The 21,854-nt window shown below is 36.3% G+C and overlaps 1 protein-coding gene across 1 annotated transcript; it reads left to right on the top strand.

Annotated features, from left to right (window-relative positions):
- The first annotated feature begins 5,410 nt into the window (after positions 1-5,410).
- On the top strand, positions 5,411-21,159 carry gal3st2 (galactose-3-O-sulfotransferase 2). The gene is made up of 5 exons (XM_073818381.1): positions 5,411-5,541; positions 5,666-5,891; positions 9,900-10,010; positions 11,882-12,530; positions 15,754-21,159. Exons 2-5 carry the CDS (start codon positions 5,824-5,826, stop codon positions 16,867-16,869), a joined length of 1,944 nt encoding a protein of 647 aa, XP_073674482.1. The 5' UTR covers positions 5,411-5,541; positions 5,666-5,823; the 3' UTR covers positions 16,870-21,159.
- The last annotated feature ends 695 nt before the right edge of the window (positions 21,160-21,854 follow it).

Genomic DNA, 21,854 nt, shown 5'->3' with positions numbered 1-21,854 from the left:
TTTCTGGGTGAACTATTCCTTAATGTTGCTAGTATAGCTGAATTACTTTGGTCTGGAAGAATTTGATAAGACATGTTTGGGTTTGTTTGAGATCTTTGACTTTTGATTCCAGACATTGATTTCTTGGCATGTTTGAGCACAAGCAATTTGTGATTTTTTTTTCCAACTCTAGGGAAGATGTAAGATTACCAACATCTTTTTCTCAGGAGGCAAATGTTATTATTCATTGTTGCATTTGGTGAAAGTGATCATTCTTATTTTCCAATGCATTACATATTTGGCACATTTCTGCTCTTTTTCTTCATTAAAGCCACCAGGTTTTTTTGTTTTGTTTTTTTCCACTCACACTCCATTTATTTCACTCCTAATTTATTTTAACACGTTTATTGTTCTATGTCTACCTCGTTACAGACTGTGAATAGCTCTGTTGTATTCAGTTGGTTTGTGGTTGCTAGTAAGAGATTTTGAGCATGTTTGTTCAAGGAAGAAAGCGATAAGAGAGGAGACGAAAGAAAGGGAGATGTAAAAAGAAATCATTTAGGAATGTAGAAGACCAAAAAACGAGAGCTAGACATTCCTGAGCTGGAGCAACAGCAATTTGTCAAACAGGGACGGAGAGCATCTGGTTCTCATGGAGAGCAGACTGATGCGGTCCATCACTTGGGCTTGTGGGTAATGTAGTTCTTACTGAGTTCTATTTTTGGCTGTGAAAAGAAAAAATGAGTAAAAGGAAGTCATAGAATAGTTTCCAATGTGGTTGAAATGGAAACGGTGTTAACGCGCCAACTCTTCTCTTTTTTTGTTTAGTTAGGCTGAAAAAATTTTCCTCATCAGACTCCTGTTATGTAGAATTAAGTGTAGAAAACTGATCTCTCATTTTTAGTGTCTGTTTACACTTTAGCACTTAATTTGTCTTAGTTTAAATTGCTTTGCGCACTTTACGTTTCTCTGTAAATTAACACAGTTATGATCATTCCCAGTATCCCTGTGGTTTTTCCAGTTATAATCATTGATGATGCTAATGCTGCTTGGAATGAGAAAAGTTTACATTTGTGGCAAACAAAACCACACTGTAAAAAATTTGCTGTAGTTCTGCAGCTGGTTTCCAGTAACTTACTGTAGATTTTTAATTTATGTTATTTACTGGCAACAGTTTGTTCAAAGTTAAATGAACATTAAACATTAACAAGTCTTTGTCTTTACAGAATAAAACTATAAAATAACAACCTACTGCAAAGCATTCTGGGAACCAGAAACCTTCATCAACCTTTTTCTGTTTTTTTCCTTCAGATTTTGGTTCCCAGAATGCTTTGCATGAGGCTATTATTTTAGTTTTATTCTGTAAAGATAAAGACTTGTTAATGTTTAATGTTCAATTAACTTTGAACAAACTGTTGCCAGTAAATAGCATAAATTTAAATCTACAGTAAGTTACTGGCAACCAGCTGCCAGTAATACTGTAATTTCTACAGATTTTGTTTACAGTGCAGATTGCAACTTTTATGCGTCTCAAAAGTGTTGTTTATTTTCACCTCATTCTTGTTACTCACCCTGTTTTATGTTGCATCCAGAGTTTATAGATTTTGTGTGCCTCTCTTTCTAAAACTCATACATTTTTATGAATTCAGTGGTTATTTTCTGTTTTTTTATTCCTTGTGTCAGTGGCCATGCATGCATCAGTGCAAGAGAAAAGAGAGAGAGGCCTCTTCTATAAATCCAGATCTGGTTTCTGAGACTGCTTTTTCTGTATAAAACTTTAAAGGGCTTGTTGCATTATTCACCACTTCAACCACAGGACACACAAGCGCATGCTACATTGAACCACTGAGAGCCAGCTTCTTCTCCTGCCTTTGTGTGTGTGTGTGCTTTGGTTCACTGAATGTTATAGGTGATATTTGACTTTAATGGCTGTAGTGGGAGAGCGTGTGGTGACTTAACAGGACTTGGGGGAGTATTTGGCTGAGCTCGGTCAGTATGCTGGATATCATTATGTACTTCTGGCAAGTAGTTATAATGTTGAATCACACAAGACAGTGAAAGATGGTCTTTAGAAATCCACTAGGATATTCACACATAAACGGTATGCGCTCACACGCTGGCACGAGTAAGCGTTATTCTGTTACCATTAGTTCAAGTCCAGTGAAACTTTACATTCCCAGTCCATGTGTGACATCATCATCAAGTAAGAATTATTTACCTTACAGGATGATTCAGGGATACACTGTTTATTACACCAGTAAACATATATTACATACAGAGGTTAAAGAGTAAGTAAACTGGAGAAAATGCGAGGGAGGAGAGAAAGTGGGAAATATCTGGCTCTTATTTGAGCGTCACTGTTGGATCAGCAAACAGGGCCCAGCTGTACTCCCACATCACTGTGTTAAAACACACACACTGGGAAATAAGTCCTGCTTGCCTCAGTTTAAAAATTTAATATGTTCAACTGTAAATTTTATACATGCACATAAAATACAAGCTACATACAGTTGAGGTCAAACGTTAACATACACCTTGCAGAATCTGCCTAACTATTTTATCAAAGATCATACAAAATTCATGCTATTTTTTTTTATTTAGTACTGATCTGGATAAGATATTTCACATAATAAAATAATAGTTGAATTTATAAAAATGACCCCCCGTTCAAAAGTTTACATGCGCTTGATTTTTAACACTGTGTCGCTACCTGAATGATCTACAACTGTTTTTTTTTTGTTTTTTGTTTTTAGTGATAGTTATTCGTCCTTTGTTTGTCCTGCTGTTCTTCAGAAAAATCTTTCAGGTCTCACAAATTCTTTGATTTTTCAGCATTTTTTGTGTATTTGAACCCTTTCCAACAATGAGGATAACTGAGGGACTCATATGCAACTATTACAGAAGGTTCAAACGCTCACTGATGCTTTAGAAGGAGACACAATGCATTAAGCCGGGGTTCAAAAACTTTTTGAATTTGAAGATCAGGGTAAATTTAACTTACTTTGTCTTCATTCTGTTCAAAAGTTTACACACAATCTTAAAAATAAAGATGCTTCTAAAGGTTCTTCGCAGCAATGCCATAGAAGAACCATTTTTGGTTCCATAAAGAACCATTCAGTCAAAGGTTCTTTAAAGAACCATCTCTTTCCTACCTTTTTATAATCTGAAGAACCTACTTTCGCCACAAAAAAACCTTTTGTGAAACAGAAAGGTTCTTCAGATTTTAAAGGTTCTTTATGGAACCATTTAGACAAAGGTTCTTCTATGGCATCGTGAAGCACCTTTATTTTGGCTCTTAATGCATTGTTTTTCCTTCTGGAGCATCAGTGAGCGTTTGAACCTTCTGTAATAGTTGCATATGAGTCCCTCAGTTGTCCTCAGTGTGAAAAAATGGATCTCAAAATCACATAGTCATTGTTGGAAAGTGCTAAAAAAACCAAAGAATCTGTGGGACCTGAAAGATTTTTCTGAAGAACAGCGGGCAGTTTAACTGTTTAGGACAAACAAGGGACTCATGAACAACTATCACTAAACAAAAAAACAAAAAAAAAAACACAGCTGTGGATAATTCAGGGAACAACACAGTATTAGGAATCAAGTGTATGTAAACTTTTGAACAGGGTTCAACATTTTGCAGATTCTGCAAGGTGTATGTAAACTTTTGACTTCAACTGTATTTGCCTTTCTACACCAACTTACAGTGCAAATGCAAACTCATCATTTCTTTTTGCAGATGAGCTTGCAAAGTCTGATTATGTTTCCTTATGTAGGAGTATTTGTGTCTTTGTATACTGTTTCAATCTTTGCAAGTTTGGTTTGGTATGATTTCAATTAAATACTGCTGAGTTACACAACTGGGTGTAACGAGCACAAAATCTTTGTGGGTTTTGTGTGAGTCTGGGTATGAACTAAGAAACACAGCAGCATATTTTTTTTTTTTTTTGTAGACATGACCTTCTGTCTCGCTCTCTCTCATTTTTAATGTGGTAGAATAATTGAATTATTGAACGCCCCCCTGTCTCATTCTCAGCTATTTATAGAGAGATGCCCAAGGCAGAATTTTGTATCCAACTATTGTGCTAATGGTATGCTAACACGTAGTGTCATAATTGCTGTCGTACTTCCATTTTAAACTGGTGTGATTGTACTTTATATTCACAATTGTGTTTTCCCTGCTGGTTTTGTTCTTGTTATTGTATTTGCAGCACTGCAAATTACTGCAGATTTTATACTGGTATGCAAGCAGCGCGTTTTACACTGCTTCGCACAACCGGAAAACAATTCTGGCACATTCTGGGTTTGTCGACAAAACAAGTCAAGGACAAAACTAATGCGACAGATAAATGCAAAAGCATTTTCAATAAAAACACAAAGGTGGTTAACGTTTTTGTTCTGAAAGTCCTCAGGCTTAGATTACAGGCATCAGAAACCGCTGCTGATGGCGAACGGTATACGTGCCAGGGCTTTTTTGCAAAGATGAACAGCGCAAAGGAATTCTGTGTGGGCGTCGTATGGTTTGCTGGTTGTCATGCTTCCTGTTGGAGCTGTTGCTGTGGCAGCAGAGCTTTCCCAGGCGATTTGGCAGGCATCTCTGTGCCCAACCGATCGATTGGTGGAAAAGTGTCAGCCTGCAGGCTTTTACTGATGATGTCATCATTATTGATCTGTCCGTGGGCTGAAATGAAACTAAATAGAAAGCGCTTCCCTTCTTCTAATGCATGTGAATGCAATCACTGCAGGGAACGCTGAGCGACGCAGCACATTGTTGTTTATGAACAGACGTAGTTTATTCAGCTTTTTATGCTTTGTGTGTGCGCCTGCGTGCACAGTAAACAATATTCAAACTAAATATTTAACTAAAAAAATAATATAGAGACTTTAGCCTATTTTATATTCAACAACAGTTTTTATAAGGAAACACCTGTTAGTTATAAGTCCCTGAATGATGCATAATTGATTATATTTTGTCAGTACTATTTTTTTCTTTAATTTATTATTTTGCTATTTACAGAAGTGTTTTGTCTCCAGGGTTTGTTAAAAAATGTCATTATTGTCTATTTTTGTATAACTTTTCTCTGTGTAATTTTTTCTGCTCTAGTAAATAAAGACTAAATAAAGACATGCTTTGCTCACTTCATCCTCTTTCTCGTATTCTTGTGTTCTCTTTTTACCTGCTGCTCCCTGTGGTATTAGTACAGTATCTTTATTAGGGAACAAAGATATCTTTGTGTTCCAAGCAGTTAGAAAGTGCTCAGAGTTTCGGCATCAAGTTCCCTCATCAGGGAAGAACAACAAGGGCACATAGAACGGATTATACTTCTTGCTCTCTTCCAGTGCAAGCAGAAAGAGAGAGGGAGAGAGAGAGAGGGAGGGAGGGAAGACAGGTGTGCTCAGTCTATAATGAACTCAGTATTATAGGATCACAGTAAGACAGGAATGGATTACGTCTGCTGTCATTAGTATTAACATCATTGCTTGTGTCTTAAATAAACACCAAGACTCTGAAGGAGCTTTTGGGAGTGTTCCTCAAACTTCTTCAGGACGTGGTTTCTATTCTTCCAGGTACGACTACATAAAACCTACCTTTTCTCTCATAGCTGTACATTTTTGCCACTGGAAGCTTTGTTTATCTGTCACTCGCTCTCCTTTTTCTGTGTAACTCTCTCTCTTTCCCTCTTTCCCTCAGAACCAATCCGTTGTTAGCGGGAGGAGTCCCACTAGTGGACCTGTGAGACGGATAGCAGTGTTTCACGAGTTCGGCGGAGCGTTTGACGACTCCGAAGGTCCGAGGTCCAGCGGGGGGTGGGCTTATCGGGGGTGTCGTCTCCGGTACAAGCGAGCGACATGCTCCCGCCTCAGAGAATCGCGGGCCGGAGAGCATTCCACTGGCGGACCGCCTCACCGTGGACCACGTAAGTGAACTCTGAATTCACAATATAGATGCTTCAGTATTAGTTTCCCCTCAGAAAAACTCTTACTTACCGTGTTCGTCGTAGAAAATTGTGAGTTTAAGTGACGTTTAAACGACCGTGTCGTTTGGGAGCGCAGCAGTGTGTTTCCGCTGGACGCGCGAACCGCGCTGGATTAATAACGGTCGCCTTTCTCCATCTCTCACGAGCGCGAGGAGTGTGATGCGCGCGCTCGACCTGAAATTCCTCAATGCTTCGTTTATTAGGTTTCAAAGAAACGAGTCGAGTTTCATTCCGTTTCATTTAGATAGTCCGGTTTTTGTTTTATTAAATACTTAATAGACCCACGGATTGTGGAAGATATCGGAGAATTTAAAATTGTTAGGCTATTTTACGTAATGGATTTTAAAACCATGGTAAAACATACATATTGAATATGTTTCTAGTTTACTTTATGAATACAGTTTCCACTAAAAGTGTATATATTGCACATTACCTTCCAATATCAAAACCAAACTTTTGTTCTGCATTTGCAGTGTATTAATTTATGTCTGCTTGATAGAAAACAGTTCAACTAGCCTACATTGGCACTCTTAACATTAAAGGCATCATGTTACCCTTGGTGTAAATTAGCAAGTACATTATAGCCTACACTTTAAAATTGCAAAAGATACTTGAGACACCATTTGTAGTTTCTCAGATCACCCAACTCTCTGGAGAACTTCTGAAGAACCGATGCAAACCGGTTTTTCTGAAGATAAAACCCATAAGTTCCTGTTAGAAATCTGTTGACTGTCAATGGTTACTCCATTATCCTCTCAATAAAAGAATGATTTTGAGACACTTGAAACAGTTCCCAATGTAAACAATAGGATACAAAAGGGTGCTTGGAGGCTCACCAGAAATCTCACGTTACTTGAGTGAATTATCTAATTACTTAAAGTAACCTTGAAACTGTAATGTAAAGTGTTAACTTTTTTTGTTTGCTGCTTAATTATTTATGACACCCAATACTCCATTGTTTATTTAAGCTAAAGCAATATTTCATATGCAAGCAAAGGCTGTTGAAGCAACAGGCTTCAGCCAGATGTTTGTGTTAGCATATGAGATGCATAATGTCATACTGAGAAGATGTGTTCACGTATTCACCCTCCATCTCACTTAAAGAATTAAATCCTATCCTATTATGGAAAACTGGTGCGCACGTGTGTTTGCTGTGCATATGTGTTATGAATGTCACAAGAGAAGAGGTTGAATTCCCTATTCCAGATGTTTCTGTGGCCTGAGGGAGTGTAAGAGGTTTTGTTAGAGTTTAAATTTTTTCCTCATGCATTTCCAAATCATTGTTTGCAGAATGAGGGGAAAAAAAAACATAATTGCTATGCTTTGTGGTGTTTTACAGTTCAAAGCATGTTGAGTATAAACACCCATACATTAGTACTTGTAGACATATAGCTTAAATGTGTTTTTAATGCAATTATCTGTTTTTAAAAAATGTTTTAACCGTGCAATTGTTCATGAGTTCATAAAATGTTTTAGAGAGATAAATACAGGCTGTTCTCATTAGAGGAGTTCGAGCATGCTGGAAAATAGTTTGAAGATGTTTACCTCACTCCTTTATTCATCTTTTGATAAATTAAACACAGACTTTCATTTCATAGTCGATTTATTGCAAGCCAGTATGGTTCTTATAAAGCATTGTTTCCGTATTTTTGCAAGAAAATCTGTTTAGCTTTGCAACCTTGGCTGTATGCATCATGAAACGCTCTTGTGGATGCTTTAACAGGTTCCTGTTTAGACAACACAATTCAATTTAAACCCACACATACTTTAAACTGGATCTCTTGTGCTTTGTTGAATACACAAAGTACATTAGGCAAATAGGTAGTCATTTGCAACAAGCCATGTAAAGTAAATCATACTTTAGAATACGTAAATGAAGCTGTCAAAGTCTGTTAGCACAGTGTGAGTAAAGTGTTGTGTTGCCTGACTATGATTTGTGCTGTCTTTTGTGAACTGACTTGTATCTTTAAAAGTTTTGCTGAGTTTTTGAACTTCAGAACTGCTGTTTCAGCACTAGTGGTTTCCTTGGTCTGAAACAAAACATTCTATGTGTGTGAGACTGCAGTCAATGACAACCACAGTCTAATTTTAACCTGGTAGATGACTGTCTATAATTCATTTGTGATGATCTGTAGCGTGACTCAAACCAAGCGATTTATGCTGTGGCCGAATAAAAACCAAAAAGCAAGAGAAAAAGAGAAGGAACTAATGCCCTCTAAGGAATACATTATTTTCTCATTTTGCAACCAGGCAACTGATTTGCAATGGAAATCAAATACTTACAAAGTCTCTTACCTGCAAGGTGAAACCCTAGCAATGAAGCAACCAATCATACACACACATTAAAAGCAATCTGGTTACCTTTGAGATGTAAAGAATGAATTATGTACAATTGAGGTCAAAAGTTCACATACACCTTGGAGAATCTGTAAAATGTTAATTATTTTAACAAAATAAGAGGGATCATACAAAGTGCATGTGCATGTTTTATTTAGTACTGACCTGAATATGATATTTGACATAAAATATGTTAACATGTAGTCCACAAGAGAAAATAATAGTTGAACTTACAAAAATGACCCAGTTCAAAAGTTTACATACACTTGATTCACAATACTTTGTTGTTACCTGAATGATCCACAGCTGTGTTTTTTTGTTTGTTGTTGTTTAGTGAGTTGTTCATGAGTCATTTGTTTGTCCTGAACAGTTAAACTGCCTGTTGTTCTTCAGAAAAACCCTTCAGGTCCCACAAATTATTTGATTTTTCTTAATTTTTATGCATTTGAACCCTTTCCGAAAATGACTGTATGATTTTGAGATCTGAGGGACTCATATGCAACTATTTTTTTTAATAGAATAAAGATGTGTAAAATTTCTTATTTTGCCTAAATATCATATTTTTTTTCATTTAATAGTGAAGATACTTGTTTCCCAGAAGTCAAAATAAGTTAAATTTACCCTGATCTTCAAATTAAAAAAGTTGAATGCATTGTGTTGCCTTCTGAGGCATCAGTGAGTATTTGAACCTTCTGTAATCATTGCATATATATAATTTTTTGTTTATTTATTTTTTTAATTGAGAAAGAGAGCTGGCTGAATCCTAATCCACCTTTTTTTTTCTTTGGTCTTTCAAAATAAAGCCTCATTTATTTGATCAGAATACAATAAAAACGTAATATTGTAAGTAATATTGTGACATGTTTTCAATTTAATTGCTGACTTTTATTTGAATATATTTTAAAATATAATTTTAAGATATAGAATTTTCAGCATCATTACTCCAGTCTTCAGTGTCACTTCTTCAAAAATCATTTTAATATGCTGATTTGCTGCTCAAGATTTCTTATTAGCACTGTTGAAAACAGTTGCACTGCTTTGTGAAAACCATAACACATTTTTCTCAGGAGTTTTGATGAATATGAAGTTCAAAAGAACAGCATTTATTTGAAATAGAAAAAAAAATCTAACCATATGCTTTTAGTTGCACTTGATCAGTTTAATGCATCCTTGCTGAATAGAAGTATTACTTTCTCTCTCTCTTTTATTTCCTTTTCCTGATACTGCAGTGCCATGAGACAATTAGTGCACCTGTTTTCAACAGAGACTCTTTATTAACTTGCCATTTAGATGCTCTTTACCTAAAATGTTATGGTACACTAAATGCTGAGAAACTCCTTCGTCACTAACCCTTGAGATAAATGCCAAACTCAAAGGCACGATTGTTATACGGTTCTTAATAACAGGGATTTCTGATGCCTTCACAATGTTTGCGTCACTGACCACAATAGTCATCAAATGATGTCCCACGCTGCTTATATTCTCACATTTACACTTGACCTTATCGTCTGTTCAGCTAGGATGTAAATGCACATATATCACTTACATTCACTTTGATGTTGCTCTTTTGTTGTTGAACCTGTGCTTCTTCTGAACTGCATGCATTTACAGGTGCGTGAGAGTGGCGTGTTGCAGTCGCCTGCGCTTTATGTGGTTCGCTCTGATGGTCCTGACGGTCCTCTGCGTGGCTCTGCAGATGCTGGGTGTCGTCCGACAGGCCAGGTTGAATATGTTTTATTAAAAATGCATGGTGACTTATACAAAGTGAATTATAAAAGGATGCCTTTTTAACTTAAAGGGACAGCATACTCAAAAATGAAAATTCTGTCATTAATTACTCACCTTCATGTCGTTCCAAACCCGTATGACCTTTGTTCATCTTCAGAAGACAAATTAAGATGTTTTGATTAAATCTGAGAGCATTCTGACCCTCCATAGACAGCAAGGTTCCTGCCACGTTCAAAGTCTAGAAAGGTACCAAAACATCCACAAAATGGTCCATGGGAGATTAGTGGTTCAACCGTAATTTTATAAAGCTACGAAAATGCTTTATTTAGCAATTCTTCTCCTCTGGGTCACCTTAGCACCATTTTGGAGAGTATAACGACGCATACTTTGATCTGCATGTATTTTGTTGATGTTCTTGGTACCTTTCGGAACCTTGAATGTGGTAGGACCCTTGCTGTCTATGGAGGGTCAGAAAGCTCTTGGATTTCATTAAAAGGTCTTAATTTGTGTTCTGAAGATGAACAAAGGTCTTAAGGCCTTTCCACACTGAGCGTGATGTGAAAACGCGAGGCGAATCACAGACAAATAGTGCTTTCACACCAAGCACAAACCGATTGTTCGCCTTCTGTTAATTCACATCTGCATGCTAGGTGGCGTCAACCAACAATGCATTTTTCCTCAGATATTTATCTTGTATATGGATTTAACATTGTCCGCTGCTCAATATACAGCATTAACTTAAGATAAATAAAATTTGGTTCTACCCCAGAAACACAAACTACCAAGAAAACATGTTAAAATATAAATAGAAGTAAAATTAGCATCATGCCACATTTGAAAACTGATGTAATTATTAATGTATTTGCTTAAAACCCACTTTGAACCATCATTGAATGCTTGTAATAACATCTGATTGTGATCTACAGTTGATTTTGATTCTATAACAGACATGCATTCTTTGTATGTTTCATAACGCCACACTGCTTATCATAAACATCCTTTATTTTTATAAAAATTCCATGAGCTGCATACAAAGCAGAAAATATAAAACATAATCATATGTCTGTTTGCTTTTCATATTTCATGTATAGAACAGTAGAAAAATGTTTCAATCAGTTTTTTTTTTCATACAGAAGATCTAGAGAGTGAACGTGCTCTGACTCAATATAACTCTCATGCACACGTGGAAGAAAACGGACAGTGTTCTCCTCCAGATCACATAATTCAGTGAAGAATTAATAGAAATTATATTAAGAACATGTGAGAATAAACATTTGTTCTCAGATGCTATGATAACAAGAGTGCATCCTCTTCTTCTTCTTCAGAATACTCTTCTTCTATGTTTGTTAACACTGGTTTTTAAAACAGTTTTTTAAAACACTGGTTCCTTTTGTGGACCTGAAAAGATTTGTCGGACTGGTTTAAAAGAAAAACACTTGCTTTTTCGGTGCGTGAATGTTTACGGTCTATGTGGAAGCATCCATAGGAATCTGTTGTTTTATTCCAGTGTGTCACCATGTGTGATACTTATTTCACTTTTTCATGCTTAGTGTGGAAAGGTCGTTGGAATGACATCAGGGTGAGAAATGAATGACATAATTTTCATTTTTGGATTAAATATCCTTTTAACAGCGGATAGTGCACTGGATATTTCCATAAAGGGAATATTGTGAAATCACAACCTTAATATAAACATTTATATTATATTATAAACATACAGGGGGGAGACTTCAAATCAGATTTAACAGCTTGCATTTGATGATATATTACATTAAAGGCAATATAGAGGCTTCAAAATATTGTTGATTTATGTTGGTTCCATAAGGGTCAGCATCTAAAATGTACTGACTTTTTCTCTCTCTTAGGAGCTCCAAAGTTTTGAAATTTGTGAATGAGCAGCTGGTCAGGATACCTGCAGAGATCCACAGGCCTGTAAAGCGCAAAGACTGGGAAAACCTTTGGTCTGTCTCAGCAGCCATGGTTGAGGAACCAGTTGACCAGCATCTTTTCATACAAAGAAGAGACGAAAGCGAAAACCCTCATTCGGAAGAAGGAAGGGACCAATTTTTGGAGGATACAAGTAAAAAGCTTACTAGCACAACCAAAGCAGCTCCACCAACAGAGGCGAATAATCTCTGGCTTGACCAAAACTTTCCAAAGCAGCCACAAAAACCAGCTTTTCCCAAAAGGACCCCAGAAATTCACAAACCACCACAGTCTGATGACAATAATGATAAATATATAGTAAAATCACAAGATAACGACGCTGTGACGTGTCAGCCCAAAAACCGCATCGTCTTCCTTAAGACGCACAAGACTGCCAGCAGCACCATACTGAACATTCTCTATCGTTATGGGGAAAGCCATGACCTGACATTTGCCTTGCCGCTAAACATGCACAGCCAGTTATTTTACCCAGCATTCTTTGCAGCACACTTTGTGGAGGGTGTCAGGACTCGAAGTGTGAAGGAGTTCCACATCCTGTGCAATCATATGAGATTCAGCTCACAAGAGGTCAGTCCGAGAGCACAGTACCCATACTATGGATTTCATTGAGAGATGTACCAAAAAATGCATCCTACAATATTTGTTTTGCAGGATTGAATGACTAATAGACTATTCATGACATTAAGTTAAGATAAGTAAAGGGGGGGGGGGGGCATTTAGGTTCCATGTCTTCTTTCAGACTAGTGGATAAAAAACAACCTGGTCTCATGACAAAAATATACCTGTGGGAACATATTCGCAAGACGCGAACTTATATGTACCAATAAGTGCATATTACTGCAGTTTCGAACAGAAATGTCCACTAGAGGCAGTAAAACAGCAAAGAATTGTAATCACTTTCATACACAGTTATGATTACAGCTTCATATATTTCGCTTTCCGGACATAACAAGCTTGCCCGGTCGCTGAGACAGCATGGATTTGGACTTAGGATATGGAATTCTTGGGTAGGAATCCCGTGAAAAACATGACTCATGTTGAAAGAGCTGAATGATTTGAGATTGAAAAACAAGCATTAAAGTTATAGCGCCACTCAACGGACATTTCAAGTCAGAACTGCTGTGACGCGTACAAAACCGACGTCACATAAAACGTAATATATGTACATTCATCTGTTCCTGGTGAAAAAAAACCTAACATTCTTTTAGAGCCACTCAGTGGCTATTTCTGTACTTATTGGTACGCATTTCGTGTCTTGTGAAAATGTTCCCACAGGTACGTTTTCGTCATTAGATCAGGTTGATAAAAAATAAACATCTAAAATATATATATTCAAGGGTTTATTTTGTTGCACTTTATCTATTTACATCAGTAGCTTTCAATTACAGTACATATCTTTATAGGAGTTTTTCTCATGCACTGTGCCAGAAATCTCCACTTCAGAAGCACTTAGTTATACCAAACCCATTTTATTCCTATTTATATAAAGGTTTTTACAAAGGTTTTTTGTTCATGTTCCATTTGCCTGATTTATATTACATTTTAGTCCTACAGCCATGGTGGAAACTTCTTATTTTTCTGGCGGCAGATAGTATTTTCTGATTTATGGAGTGATAAAAAGAAAAACCTTTATCTCTAATGTGGCAACAAAGTGAAACAAGAAATTTGAAGCTAGCTTTATCCAGTTTTCAGATTTCTGTTCTGCAAAGGTATATTTAATTATATAATGCCTCATTTGCATAGTTAAATTGTAATACAAAACAATTGTCTTAATGTACTATGATTAATGAACTGGGGAATATGATTATATATTAGTTAAAATTTGACCATATGACCCTGGACCACAAAACTAGTCATAAGGATCAGTTACATCAGCTGAAAGCTGAATAAATAAGCTTTCCATTGATGTATGGTTTGTTAGGATAGGACAATATTTGGCCGAGATAAAATCTGGAATGTGAGGGTGCAAAAAAATGTAAATATTGAGAAAATCGCCTTTAAAGTTGTCCAAGTGAAGTTCTTAGCAATGCAAATTATAGGTATTTAGGATAGGAAATATAAAATATCTTCATGGAACATGATGTTAACTTAATATCCTAATGATTTTTGGCATAAAAGAAAAATCGATCATTTTGATCAATACAATTTATTTTTGGCTCTTTAGTGTCTTGTCTTAAAGGAACACTCCACTTTTTTTTGGAAATAAGCTCATTCTCCAACTCCCCCCGAGTTAATAAGTTGATTTTTGCCATTTTGAAATCCATTCAGCCGTTCTCCTGTTCTGGCGATATCACTTTTAGCATAGCTTAGCATAGATCATTGAATCCTATTAGACCAATAGCATCGCGTTCAAAAATGACCAACGAGTTTCCATATTTGTTGTATTTAAAACTTGACTCTTCTGTAGTTATATTGTGTACTAAGACCGGTGGAAATGCAAAGCTGCGAGTTTATAGGCTGATAAGATTAGGAACTACACTTCCATTCCGGCGTAATAGTCAAGGAAGTTTGCTGCCGTAATAAGGCCGAAGCAGGCGGAGTATTATCAGAAATGAGTTCCCAGCTAGTTTAGCATTTGCACATGTGCTGCGTGGTATTACTGCTCCTGCTAAATAAGACAGATTTGCATCAGTAGCTTTCAATTACAGTACATATCTTTATAGGCCATTTTTCAAAATGAGTTTTTCTCATGCACTGTGCCAGAAATCTCCACTTCAGAAGCACTTAGTTATACCAAACCCATTTTATTCCTATTTATATAAAGGTTTTTACAAAGGTTTTTTGTTCATGTTCCATTTGCCTGATTTATATTACATTATAGTCCTACAGCCATGGTGGAAACTTCTAATTTTTTCTGGCGGCAGATAGTATTTTCTGATTTATGGAGTGATAAAAAGAAAAACCAAATATCGAAACTCGTTGGTCATTTTTGAACGTGATGCTATTGGTCTAATAGGATTCAATGATCTATGCTAAGCTATGCTAAAAGTGATATCGCCAGAATTGGAGCACGGCTGAATGGATTTCAAAACGGTAAAACTCAACTTATTAACTCGGGGGGAGTTGGAGAATAAGTCTATTTCCAAAAAAAGTGGAGTGTTCCTTTAAAGAGTAAAGAGTTTCAACAGAAGCCCTAAAACGCCATGGACTAAAAATAATTATACTAAATATTACATCATAAATAATAATATAATACATACTGTAAAGAGAATATAATCATTATCTGTTATTTGGAGTCTGTCTATCTTCCAGCACAATGTAAAAAAAAACAAAAACAAATGCAATGCATTAAGACATGGTCACTGTTTTTGATTAAATAAGTTATTTTATTATTTTTAGCAGTTTTAGAGTTTTTTTATTCTAGTGATGCATGAGAACAGATAGACTTCAAATAAATTTCTAATTTATTTATTCTGTAGTTATATTTAATTGCACGTACCTTTGAAGTGAATATGTTTGCAATTTAGTCAAGACTGTGGTGTGAAAGCAATCTTAGATATGCGTAGATGACTTAGCAAGCACATAAATCATTTGAAACAACTGACTATTTTCATTTTCAAGAGGAAGACGAAGCACGCAGTGCTAGATGAAAGTAGGCAGGTGCAGATCTGAATGATTCAGAAGACATTTGCACTGATTGCATGTAGATTGCATTCTGGGACGGAACTTCAGTTGAGCGGGATGTGTTTATGATTCTGAAACAAAGAGCAAGAGGTCAAAATATCATCCATTTGTACTTAAACAGTGAGGGAAAGCTAAATAAAAGATTTATATTATCTTTGACTTGCAGGTGAGGAAAGTGATGCCTAGAGACACATTCTACTTTTCCATTCTTCGGAATCCAGTGGCGATGATGGAATCCCTCTTTGTTTACTACAAAGCGATCCCAGCTTTCCGTGCTGTCAAAAGCCTTGAGGAGTTCCTGATCCAGGGTGGGCGGACCTACAACGCCTCTGTGCCTAATAACCACTATGCACGTAACATTTTGACCTTTGACTTCGGTCTGGATAATACAGCACCTAAAAACAACACCGAGCTGGAAAGACGTAGCGCCGAGATCATCGCTGCCGTGGAACGCGACTTTCCGCTGATCCTCATCTCGGAGTATTTCGACGAATCGCTGGTGCTTCTAAAACACGCCCTCTGCTGGTCACTGGATGATGTTTCGTCTTTCCGCCTCAACAGTCGCAGTGAACGCTCTCGAAGGCCCTTGAGCGTAGAGACCTCAGAGCGGGTAAAAGAGTGGAATTCACTAGACTGGCGATTGTACCAGCACTTCAATGGCACTTTTTGGAAGCGCATAGACTCCACACTTGGGCGGACGAAGCTCCAACAAGAAGTTGAACTTCTGAGGGCTAAGAGGAGGAAGCTTGAGCAAATGTGTCTTCAGGAAGGAGGGGCGGTAGATCCTGTGCATGTCCAGGATACATCCCTGAAGCCGTTTCAGTACGGCGCAGCAGTTATTCAAGGGTACAACCTCCGACTGGGGTTAAATAATGACACTCGTCAGCATTGTCAGAGGTTGATTACACCTGAACTACAGTACACCTCAGCTTTGTACACCAAACAGTTCCCTCAGTTGGCAGCCGCACGTGCCGCTGTTGCAAAAAAGATTGCGGCTTCCAGAAACACTGCAACGCACAGAGCTGTTAAACGCAATATTGAGACAAATGTGCACACAGCAATGACGAACAATACCTCACATAATACATATAAAGCCATGGTGGATGAACATAGCTTACACAGTTTAGATAATTCTGTTGTTCATAATGAGAGGCAAAATCTTATTGATGTAACAAAACAGAATAAAGAAATGAAAAGAACCTCATATAAACATATCACACAAAAACACTTTGTAAACTCAAACATACATAAAGAACCACAAAAAGCTGGTTTACTGAGATGAATTAACTGATTAGAACATAATAGTTTACTTAAAGGATGTCAGATTTAGGAAATTTGGCTGGCTAAAAATCTCAAATGTCATCGTAAATAGTGTGATGTGTGAAGCACAGCTCACAGATTTATTTATTTTGATGAACACTAAATTAAAACAAGGGAACCGATTCATTTTTTTATAGAGTGTTTTCACGATGCCTCATCGATTGGCCATATTGGTGGTCCTAGGTGTAAACATCACAACTAAACCAAATGAAACTATTTTTTGACAATTATTGTGGCTGAAAATGGTCAATTAAGCTGCATTCCAGACAGGTTTTTGAGCCCGTAAATCACAACTTCAAACCACGTTCCAGGCAAGTCACGCCAAACTGCCTGAGCGCATTTATTATTTTTATATTATTAATAATTTGATTGCAATGTTATATTGTCCTAAACTCTATTTTTCCATCGTGTGCCACTTGCATAAACACCGCACCCCTAGAGGCTGATATTGTTGTTTCGCGGGCTATGTTACGTCAGAACTCGGAACTGGGAGTACATCGATCTAGTACGAGTTCACGGGTGGGAATTCACGGGTTTGACTGCCTTTCCGGTGCACTTTCACAGGTAGAAGGTTGGAAAACCACCGGTAACGGGTTGCCTGGAACGCGGCATTATTGTCATGTTTGGGCTGTACTAATTGGTCAGACCAGGAAAAACATTTGGAGAACTATAGACTGCCAAAAGTTAGAACAAATCAAGTAGAAGAGTGCAAAAAACTGTCTGAGGTACAAAAGGCGTTTGTGGTTGGCCAAACTGAACCAGGATTTCCAAGGAAATAATCTTGAAAACTTTAATGTTTGTTCTCATCATTTCCTATCAGGTAGGTGAAATATTAGGCTAATGTCTTAAATAATACTGCTTGTATACATCTTTACCACCTATTAACTTCAGTTTGTCACAATATAGCGCTCTTTCATGCTTACTAAGTCCTTCTCTATATTATTTAGCAGCTCCTACGTTTTTCCATGGTTTAGACAGCGTAAATTAGCAGAACAACATATTTAGTAGTACATTAACCATGCAATCAGTGTTGTTGTTTACATCCGAGTATCGCCAATATGGCCACGCATACAGGTAACTGACCAAATTGTGACGTAAGTGCAAACCCTTTATTGAATTGAATTGAGTTTCAACGCTAACTGTGACCGCACATACAAACAACACTGTTCCATTCAGTAAAGTTTATATTTATTTGTAAAACGATTTAACAACTGTAATCATCACAGTGCAGCTTTATACAGATTTAAAGCATGACCCCTCAGTGAGCAGTGTTTTTTTTTCATCGTTTTTTAACCAGCTTTGCTCCTCTGGTGGTCAATCTGCAGTGCTACAGCAAAAGTAATCATATTTTACCTTTGAGTTTGCTATCTGGGTCGAATGTGATGTAATAAAAAGAAATGCCTTGCAATTAAGTTCTCGCAGACTGCTCATAATAATCAACATATAGTACAACGGGACCGAATGACTCTTATGAGCCGGTTCTTTTTGTGAATCAGAAATAAACGGCGAGACAAACCTTTGACTCTTATGATGATACGATTGATTTTAGTGAATCAAAAGCAAAAAGCGAGACTGGTTTTGTAATTAATGAACACATGACTCTCATAAGCTGGTTCTTTTTAGTGAGTCAAAAACATACATCTGATTCCTGAACAAATGACTCTTATGGGCAGGTTCAGTTTAGCGAATCAAAAGTGCGAATGAATGAATGAATGACTCTTATGAGATGATTATATTTAGTGAATCAAAAACATATGCAACCCTGGACCACAAAACCAGTCGTAAGTAGTACATGTATATTTGTAACAATAGCCAGAAATACATATGGGTCAAAATGACATTATTATACCAAAAATCATAAGGGTATTAAGTAAAGATCATGTTCCATGAAGATATTTTGTAAATTTTCTGTCGTAAATATATCTAAAGTTAAGTTATGATTAGTAATATGCATTGCTAAGGACTTCATTTGGAAAACTTTAAAGGCGATTTTCGTAATATTTAGATCTTTTTTTAGCACCTTCAGATTCCGGTCTTTAAAATAGTTGTATCTCGACCAAATATTGTCCTATCCTAACAAACCAAACATCAATGGGAAGCTTTTTTCAGCTTTAGAAAATGTACCTTTATGGCTGGTTTTGTTGTCCAGGGTCACATATCGCAAGACCAAACGAAACAAATGACTCTTTGTAGTGAATCAAAAACAGCCTGAACGAACTGGTTCTTTTAATGAATCATTCCACTGCAAAAAAATACTTTTCAAGCTTAGATTTTTTTGTCTTGTTTCCAGCCAAAATATCAAAAAAATTCTTAAAACAAGCAAAATAATCTGCCAATGGGGTAAGCAAAATAATCTCGTTTTGTCTGTTTGAAATAAGATTTTTTTGCTTACCCCACTGTTTTTTTTTTTTTTTTTTCTGAAAACAAGAAAATGATTTTTACTCATCTAGAAAACCCTTCTTGATTTAAGAATTTTTAGATATTTTGTCTGGAAACAAGACAAAAAATCTAAGCTAGAAAAGCATTTTTTTTTTTTTTTTTTTCCAGTGAAAAAGGCAAGTTTGACGAATTGTTCACTGAATTGAATCCAGAGAGGCAATGAAATAACTTCTTACTGAACTAAAAGGAATCAGTATTTTCAGTGATAGGCCTGTGTTTTAAAATGAACGAAGGTTTATGTCAGTATCATTAATATTGTTCGTATGACCACGTTTTTTTTCTTTAAATACTGCAGGTTGAATTAAACAATATTCGTTAGGAATAGTAGCCTATATTGTCTAAGTTTAGATTAAAATGTTGTGTCTGCATATGCCATCTATTAATGCATTTCTGCTTTACACTCCAGCAAAACCATGATACTCGATGTACCTGATGATTTTAGCTCTTAAAATATCACAGGCTGTGATTATATGCTGTGACACAATAATAATCAAGTGTGAGTCATTGTCTTAGAAGACTAAGTAATGTCTCGTTTACCTTTTTTGCACTTTCTGTTCTGACATAAATCATCTCATTTTTATGAAATTGATTTTGCATTTTAGACCAGAAGAGGCTTATTGTTGCATGTGTTTTGGAAAATGCAAACCTTTTCTGTCTAAACTATTTTTCTAAAACCAATGGTTCGAGTTTCCAGCGTGAGTCAGAAGTTTATATAACGTGGATAAAGTGTGCGTTCGGCCTCTGCAAAAGTACAAATTCAGCTCAACTAGGTTTTTGTTGTAATGCTAATTGTAAATTGACCTATGCAGCAGTATTGTGAATAACTTGGAGGCACAAACTTTGTAAATGCAGCTATTTCTTTTTGCACCGTGTGGCTTTTGCATTGATTTATTGTTACATGTCACTGGAAGGAAGTGGAAAATGTGTCACCGGCAATTTCCAACACATGAATCAGAGCCTAATGCAAAATACATGAAACGGATCTATTAGGTTTTTGTGCTATTTCCGACACAAAGTTAAAGTTTGCTTGTGCTGTGGCATAGTTGTGCATAGGACAAATAAGAGCTGCTTTGCTCAGGCTCAGGTTTGAGTCTGACCTGGTTCACATTCTGATCCCATTTTATCTTTTCTATCTGCATTCTGATGTCCTATAAATAATGGCAAAGCGCCCTAAAATAAAATGATAAATAAACAAAATGTATGAACTTTATTGTATGAGATAAAAATCTCAAACCAGGTGGATTCAACAAAGAAAATATATTAGAATTTTCTTAAAATTAACTGGTGTTTATAAAGTCACTATGAGAGGGATCCAAGTCTCTATTTTATAATTTAAAGCCTGTCATTTCATAGTTATCTTTCTTTTAAATCAACACTGCTTTGGTATTTTATTATGACAAGTGTGGTGTAACTGTTTAAGTATTTAATGCAGCCTCTATTTCTCACAAGTGGAGCCCTAAATAAAGTAAATGTTCTGTATTATGATGGATTCAACACAACGGTCATCTACAAACCCAGCATGGAAACCCAATGCATCATTGATGCCAATTGAAATGAAGAAAGCAGACTTATGCTAAGGGCTAATGCTGATTGCCCAGTTTTACCAGCTTTACTGAGACTCTGAAGGACTCAGACCTTGATCATTATACCAGCCTTCATAAAAGATCATCTGAACCAAAGTCTCGGAGCTTTAATCTCAAAGTTGGCTTTAATGTTAGAGAGCAATACATATGCGTGGCACCTAATTTCAAATCTCTGAAAGCTATACGTTTGCAGCTGTTTCGTATTTATTAATAAACGATGGTTCTCTGGTGATGTGTTTTCTGTACAAAAAAATGTCACATATTTTCTTGTGCAATGAGTTTTTGTGGCATAAGTTAAGAATCCAGCACACAGTCTTGTGTAACAGGGAATTTGTCACTCACCCAAAAGCCAAAGAGCAGAAGAGCTGCTGTGTTTGAAGGTTAGCTCTCACTTAGATGTCTTTCATCAGTGTCGTTACAAGAATGTATTTGGATAGACATGAAAGACTTTTTAATCATTTTGAATTCTAGTATGGAGATATGAGTTTGTCACCTGTAACCAAACTAATTTCAATTCACATCTCAACAGCAGAATATTAAACAAGTACACAAACAATTCATCTGCTGCATAAAAAAACAGTTATTGTGCAGGCTGCTATTTTTTAAAATAGTTTAAATGTTAAATCACCCAATTTGCACAACTAGACAAATTGTTTCAAAACAAATATAGTTAAATGAAAATAAATTAGATTGTCTTGACCACTTTAACAAGCTAGTTTTCAGTTTTACTATTAAATTACAATAATTATGTATGAGCAATCTTATCTTATCTGTATTATAATGTGCATGTATTGAAATTACTGTGAAATATTTTAATATTAATCACAATTTAGGATGAGTTTGAAAATCTCTAGGATGAAATAATAATAATAATAATAATAATAAAGCAGTAAAATACAATAAAATAAATAGATCACCTATAAAT

The sequence above is a fragment of the Garra rufa genome, chromosome 14, assembly GCF_049309525.1.
Source record: "Garra rufa chromosome 14, GarRuf1.0, whole genome shotgun sequence".
In the NCBI taxonomy this organism is placed as follows: Eukaryota; Metazoa; Chordata; class Actinopteri; order Cypriniformes; family Cyprinidae; genus Garra; species Garra rufa.
This window is presented reverse-complemented; position numbering and strand designations above follow the sequence as displayed.

Excerpts from the sequence above, each read along its gene's own strand:
- gal3st2 (XM_073818381.1), top strand. The coding sequence starts at position 5,824 with ATGCTCCCGCCTCAGAGAATCGCGGGCCGGAGAGCATTCCACTGGCGG. Across the intron at positions 5,892-9,899 it reads ACCGCCTCACCGTGGACCAC|GTGCGTGAGAGTGGCGTGTT; the intron begins GTAAGTGAACTC and ends ATGCATTTACAG. Across the intron at positions 12,531-15,753 it reads TGAGATTCAGCTCACAAGAG|GTGAGGAAAGTGATGCCTAG; the intron begins GTCAGTCCGAGA and ends TTTGACTTGCAG.